This window comes from Capsicum annuum, chromosome 7 (assembly GCF_002878395.1).
Source record: "Capsicum annuum cultivar UCD-10X-F1 chromosome 7, UCD10Xv1.1, whole genome shotgun sequence".
In the NCBI taxonomy this organism is placed as follows: domain Eukaryota; kingdom Viridiplantae; phylum Streptophyta; class Magnoliopsida; order Solanales; family Solanaceae; genus Capsicum; species Capsicum annuum.
Genome location: NC_061117.1, coordinates 95,978,023 through 95,985,136, shown reverse-complemented (window position 1 = coordinate 95,985,136; position 7,114 = coordinate 95,978,023). Strand labels below are relative to the sequence as shown.

The 7,114-nt window shown below is 36.4% G+C and overlaps 1 protein-coding gene across 1 annotated transcript in view; it reads right to left on the bottom strand.

The window, feature by feature from the left end:
- LOC107877880 (dolichyl-diphosphooligosaccharide--protein glycosyltransferase subunit 2) overlaps positions 1-6,445 on the bottom strand; it is a 17,514-nt gene extending 11,069 nt beyond the window's left edge. Inside the window, exons 1-7 of the mRNA XM_047393628.1 lie at positions 6,284-6,445; positions 6,039-6,178; positions 2,203-2,395; positions 2,010-2,099; positions 1,700-1,762; positions 1,524-1,593; positions 1,303-1,367 (exon numbers count right to left, since the gene is read on the bottom strand). Coding sequence (XP_047249584.1) covers positions 1,303-1,367; positions 1,524-1,593; positions 1,700-1,762; positions 2,010-2,099; positions 2,203-2,395; positions 6,039-6,175 — 618 coding nt within the window. The 5' untranslated portion in view covers positions 6,176-6,178; positions 6,284-6,445. The remainder of the gene's footprint in view (positions 1-1,302; positions 1,368-1,523; positions 1,594-1,699; positions 1,763-2,009; positions 2,100-2,202; positions 2,396-6,038; positions 6,179-6,283) is intronic.
- Positions 6,446-7,114: the final 669 nt, after the last annotated feature.

Here is a 7,114-nt window from a genome sequence, read left to right as displayed (position 1 = left end):
TCTTGCCTCAACCTCCATCCTAAACTCAACCCTTCCTACCCCACCCCACCCCCGACCCCTCCCAAAAAAATGAATTTTTATTTTGAAGAAAATATTCTTACCCCACTCCCTACCCACCCACCCACCCAACTCCATTCAAATTTGTTTTCTTGAGTTGACTTTACAAGGGATAAGTACCAATATGCTAATATTTTTAGACTAAGCGGGTCAAGAACCAATCAGATTTTTAGCCCATTTCAACCCAAAGTAAATTTGGGCGGGTCATGAACCAAGCCAATATCCAATTCAACCCATTTAATATCTTCAATTTCAACCCAACACGCCCATTTAACACCCCTATATGTGATCATACACACACAAACAACAAAAACACATACATAAATACATACGCATTACACATAAATATATTATCTAAATGAAATAAAGAATGACCACTAAAAACACTCATTTTATAAAAAAAAAAAGAACTGAAAAACTAGTAGAGGCTTCATGGAAAGTCAGTAGAGTTAAGGTATTTGATTCCAATTTTATTTGTAAAAGCAGAGTTATAATTATTTTAATTTAGTTTGGTATTGATCAGATTCGGAAAAGAGTTATCTTCCGCTTATTTCATTCAAATTTATGTATTTTATTCAGTTGCTTATGAGTTATGCTTCATAGAAAGTCAGTAGAGTTAAGGTATTTGATTCCAATTTTATTTGTAAAAGCAGAGTTGTAATTATTTTAATTTAATTTGGTATTGATCGGATTCAGAAAAGAGTCATCTTCCGCTTATTTCATTCTATTTATGTATTTTATTCAGTTGTTTATGAGTTATGCCAGTTTATAAAAAAAAAAGAACAGAAAAAACGACAATTAAGTGAAATATTCTTTTTGACAGATAAGAAATTATCAAGGACTAGTTGGCGCACGGTTCAAAACTCGATGGATAATTAGCTCACCCCTCCACGTCTCCACTTAAATCCCATGCTCTTACCACTAGACCAAGGCCATCAGGTTCAAAACAATCTAAATATGTAGTTCAAATTATAATTTATAAGTTTTTATAAGTTAATAATTTCAAATCCATAGTGCTGAAACGCACATCTTATCACCTTGACGTCTACACGGAGCTGCCTTAAGCAATGCAAAGCACCCAGCCTATGCTACACGTAGTTTCAGGGCTTATGTGAATCTTTAATAACAGTGATAAGGAGGATACTAGTGCTTACTGAAGCGAAGGCTTTACATACAATACCAGTTACCGAAGTACAACTTGATGTTCTCAGGGATTGATCAATAGAAAGGATAAGTTTCACTCACCAGAGAATGATCAATCTCAGAAGATGCTAATGAAATGACACCAGCCAGGCTCTCAAGTGCAATTCCTGTAAAAGAATATTAAAACCCAGGATAAAGTAATAACAAAAAATATTATTAGCATTCAAGTAAGAACAGGGTGCACCTTAGGGACTCGTGTTTACAGATAGCCAATTGTTTTTTAACATAATGCAAAACTATTCTCTTCTAGAGAAAATAATCACCTGCAGCAAATGTACTAGACTCTGGATTATTGGAGCTGTAGCGCCATCTACCATCACTTTGGCTAAGGGCCTGCCAAGAGATCTCAAGTGTCTCTTATGCATTCCTATACCAAATATTACAGCAACCAATATTGAGGAATAACATGTAAATGATAACAGAAAGTACAGTTAGAAACCTTTATGGCACGAAAAACTGAATCAGCACCTCCAAGTTGTACATCTACTTCAGATGCTTGACCCTGTAGAGGGAACAATGAAATCAATCATGGAAAAATACAATTCCCTTATGAAGCACACAGAAACACAAGAAAATATGAAATTCACAGATATTGCCAACTCTATAATACTGAGAAGCTTCAACTTTTCTTTAGATGAATCTGCTTTGTTTTACATTCTTTCAAGGGGTTGATAGGAGAAGAAAGGGGTATCAGTTAAGTCAGGCACAACATAAAAGAAACTATGAGACATTTCTCAATATTCAATTACCTTGATAAGAGCTAAACTACCAACTGAATAGTAGTAGTCGAGAAGTGAGCTGGCATTGTTCATGGAATCCTTAAGTCTTGAAGCTATGCCCTTCACACATACACAGCGGTAGCAGGAAAAAGGAAGATATAAGTAAATATAATGCACTAAAAGGAATTATGATAAATCAGATTAGAAGTAAGCTTAAACATACAGCAAAAGTTTCCTCATTAAGTTCGCACTTCAATATCCCATTTACTCTCAATGCTTGGAACAAATCCTTCAACACGAAAAATGGAGACCGAACAGTATCCACCACTGATTTACATGCCTTCGCCTTGATGTTAGGCTGGTGTCCAATCCCAAGAACCTTAAATGTCCTTAAGGCCTCGAATGTTTCTTTAAGGCTGGAGAGAGGTAAAACAATCAATCACTAGATAGATGCATTTGAAATTTCGAGATACACCACAAATATCAGCAATGACTATGAGTCTGTTAACACACAAAGAGGGCAACTATATGCTTTTGCACTTGGTGACTATCAATAAAATTTTAGCATAGAGGGCACAATGAACATCAATTGTGTTCATCCCAGGCAGGCTGCCATCCACAGATTCTTATCAGAATCAGATAATAAGGTGCCAGTATTGTTTCCTTTTTACCCCTTTTTTCTTGCAGTGGGGCTGCAATAAGAGTTCTTTTGAGCTGCAAGAAGAGTTTTAGTAAAACCTTTTAGCAAAATTTTTAAATTGCCAGTAACCAAACTGTGAAGAAAATGAACCTTGGTCCTAATTGAACTCCAAATGGTAGCTCCTAAGGAGATAATTGCTCAAGATCAAATAGGAGACAACGCATTCCTTCAACTAATCTAGGACACTTAACAGCCTCTGCACAATCAGCGTTGGACGTTTGAAGTGTGGACAATTTAACATGGGGGCAAAACTAATACTACGGTTGGATCTAACTCTAATATCCTATTAAGAAAGTGAACCTTTCGCCTAAGTCACCCCAAGCTAGCTTATGAGGTGAAGATTTCCCAAGATCATATAAGGAAGCAAACAGCACACCAGCAACCAATGTAGGGCACTTAACACTAACTATTCCTCCTATATTGAGCTTTTTTTGTAACCCCAAAATACGTTATACTAGCTTCCAAACTAGGTAGATAATGCGCTCACCCCTTTAACCTTCTCCACTAGAACACTAGACTTCGTTCACAAGTTAGGATTCGTACTTGCGAAGCTATTCCTCCTCATTTAATTAATATTGTAGCTCAAACTTTTGTCTAGGAAGCCAAAACATATTGCTATTCACTATGAAACCTGTAATCAAACAATGCGCATTAGATACATAGACCATGTAGCTTACAGCTCATTGACAAGAGCTACTATTCTACCTAGATAGTTCCTTTCATGTGATAGTAAAATGGAAAATTTCATTATCATAATGATAGTAAAACGGAGTCTAATAAGAAGAAACCACCCAGGTTGAGTGTAACCTGAATAAAACTGCATGTTTAAACCCAAGATTTGACCAAAATACGATTAATGCCTATCAACGGTTATCTTCCATATCATAGTTGATTATTTATTCCAATCCCATCTTCATGATACCAATTCTGTTGTTTTTTCCTCTTCTTTGTCTTAAATTTTTCATAAATTTGCAGTCTAATGTTATATGGTAGTGAATGTTGGGCTGCTAAAGTCCAACATATCTACAAGATGTGTTGATAAGATGCGGAAGCTAAGATGAGCGTACGGTTATACCAGATTAGATAAAATTAAATAGACCACATTCACCAGAAGATGCAAATAGCACTGATTGAGGTTAAAACTTGAGAAGTTCGTTTGATATAGGTTGGACATTATTTGCATCGACCTGTAGATGCACCGGTCCAAAGGTGTAAACGGCGTAAGTAAAGGTGTTAAAAAGAGAAGGGAATAGACATAAAATCACATGGAAAAAAGCTATTTGGAGACGCAATGGAAGCAAAAGATCTAGATAGGTGATAGTTACGAGTTGAGAATAGGTTATAAACTTGTTAGAGAACCTCAAATATTATTATTATTATTATTATATTAAGTGTTTTGAAAGTCGCTCACCTCGGCGCCTAAGGTGTGAGGCGAAGCTAGGCAAGGTGTGGCTTCGTTGCCTCTTTTGGTCAAGGAGATACAGCGGCAGAAAGCCGAGCTGAGGAGGCAAGGCGAGGCGAGATGCAACTTGAGGCGTCGCCTTACAAAAGAAAAGAAAAGATATGACTTAAGAAGGTAATATTTTTTATTTAAGGTTCAGTCGACAACAGAAACCTATGACACTTCTTCTTCCTAGTTCCTTGCTACTAGGTATATATAACTTTCTTTCTTCTCTCTCCTCTGTTTCCTGGCAAATTTTTCTTCATTTCAGGCATTTTTTTACTTTTCCTTTCTTCTTCTGTTACAGGATTCTTCTTCTGTTCTCTCCAGCAACTTTTTCTTCTTTCCGGCAACTGTTACAGCTCTGTTTTCTTGCTCAGTTGCTCCTCTGTTTTAAATATCACCCTCTGTCTGCTCTATTACAAGCTTCAGCAGTTCAGTTTCTTCCCCTGTTTTTCATTTTTCTGCTCAATAATTTTATTTTTATTTTTCTGCCCAGTTCAGATTTGTTGTATAATAACTAATACATTATTTATTTTGCCTATGAACAATAGTTTTCAATGGATGTAGCTTCATTTATAACTTGGTTTTGAATTTGCTTGTCTTATGAATTATTGACTATCTAATTCTATAGTTTAGTTGTCATGTGACCAGGAGGTCACGGGTTCAAGCCTTGGAAACAGCCTCTGGCAGAAATGCAAGGTAAGACTGCGTACGATACACCCTTGTGGTGGGACCCTTCCCCGGACACCGCGCATAGCAGTAGCTTTAGTGCACCGGGCTGCGCTTTTTTAATTCTATAAGTTTAGTATTTCCCATCTACTTTTAGTTTTTGAATTGAAATATTTGTTAATATGTTATTGCAATTGAGATTTTAGTTATTTGTGACTACAAATTAATATTTCATCTTTTCTGTATTAATTGGTGCCTCAATTTTAAAAGACGAGCCCCTCGCCTCTCTCCTCAGTTAGGTAGGGTCTTATCGCCTTTTGTCACTTTGCACCTTCCAAAACACAGATTATTATTTGACTTATCTTCACTTTTATTTTATTAAGTATGATAATGATATCAACTGAGCTTAAATGAAAAGGTGGGCATTCATATAGCTGAAATCAACTTATTTGGGACGAGGCATCGTTGTTGTCGTTGTTCCTCTCTGTCTTACATTTTTCCTTACCACTTAGATACAAGGAAAAATGCAGAGACAGTGCAAATGATTTCAACAACAACAACATAGCCAATATATTCCCACCAAGTGGGGTCGGGGAGGGTAAGTGTACGCAATCCGTACCACTACCTCAAATGTGAGATAGAGAGGTTGTTTCCGATAGACAATCTAAGATAAGGAACAGTAATAGCAAGAATATTAAAAGAACAAGATATAGTAGGGATTAGCAAACTCAAAAATACCATAAGCAAGATACTCCAAGTAACACACCAAATGATACCATGCAAATAGGGAAAAATGATTTTATATTTTGCATGTATATACGTTATTCATACAAACCCCAACAACTAGTAAATGGATGATCATTTCCTAGAATTATCCTTATCCATTTCAAATTTTAACATAACAAGCCCTAACCATTCCCTCCGCCAACGTCCCAAAAACGAATAAATCGAAATATGAATGATGCAATTAGAAGCAAAACCAGTATAAGTATACTCTTGCAATGCCCCAAGAGCAACACAATCTTAATCATAAACAAAGAAGAAAGCACGATATTGGGGTTCAATGGTACTCAAACTGGAACAGTAAATAATGACCAATATGGGAACGAAATCTGGAACAAAAACAATTTAGCCAATGTTCAAAATTCAGAAACCCTTCACCTATAAATTTTTTTCAAACACGATGATATGACACCCTCAACAAATCGAAGATCACTAATGGGGTTTAGTGAGGGCTTAATGAAACCTTGTAAAAGATCCATCTTTGGGTGTAAGCAATTCCAAGGCAGCAGATCGGTGAGAATCTGAAATGGGTCTGAAAATTGCTGCTTCACAGATCAATGTACACAACGCTACAATCAAAATTCCTAAATATTTCCCCATTTTCTGCAACCACAAAATTAATACAAAAACAAAAGTTGAGATAAATTCGAAACTAATTTCGACTGGACGTGCACGGGATAATTGAGACCTCGGGGGAAGAAGACTTACGAGTCTGCGCCACAGTGAGAGTGATCCTCGATGGTCTTTGGAAGACTATGAAAAGTCTGAATCCACTGAAGAATTTTTAACTGTTGAAAAGGAAAAGAAAACTAATTTCTTCTCTTTCATCAAAAAGAAAAAAAAAAAGGATTTAAGTAAATGTAACGCCCCGAGTCTGCCCAGATGCTGTGCTCATAAACCCGAAGGACCACAAGCTAACCTTTGACTGATTTCTGTAACTGAGCACTGAATAATATACTGTAAAAATGCAAAAAACTGGCGAAAAACTTGCCATAAGATTCAAATATCTGAAATACAACTGAAAACTGAATACTGTTATATCTGTTTGAAAAGTAACTGTCTGCACTTGGAGTTGATGGGACAAGTCCCAACTAACTCCATCTACTAAAATACTGAATCTAGCGCAATAATAAAATAAAGATTATCCTCGAATGATAAGGACTCACTGTTACGTCTACTGTTGCTGACTGAATCTGAACTGCTAAGGGTGCTCTGGATCTCGTGCTTCTGAACCTATGGTATAAAATACCAAAGCGCAGAAAAGTATGTGTCAGTACGATGGAATGTACTGGTATGCTGGAAGAGGTAAGGCTAAATGCAGGGGTTCATATGCATGAACAATACTGACTAAATAACTTGAGTATACTGAATGAGGATACATGCATGAATGCACAAACTATAACTGAAATCGTAGGAAAACTGAATACCGAATTCTAATAACTGGATTTTTGATAACTGAATCTACTGATACTGATACCTGACTGAATCTAAAACTGAAACTATGGGAAGTAGTCATCTAACCGACATGCCCCGAATCTG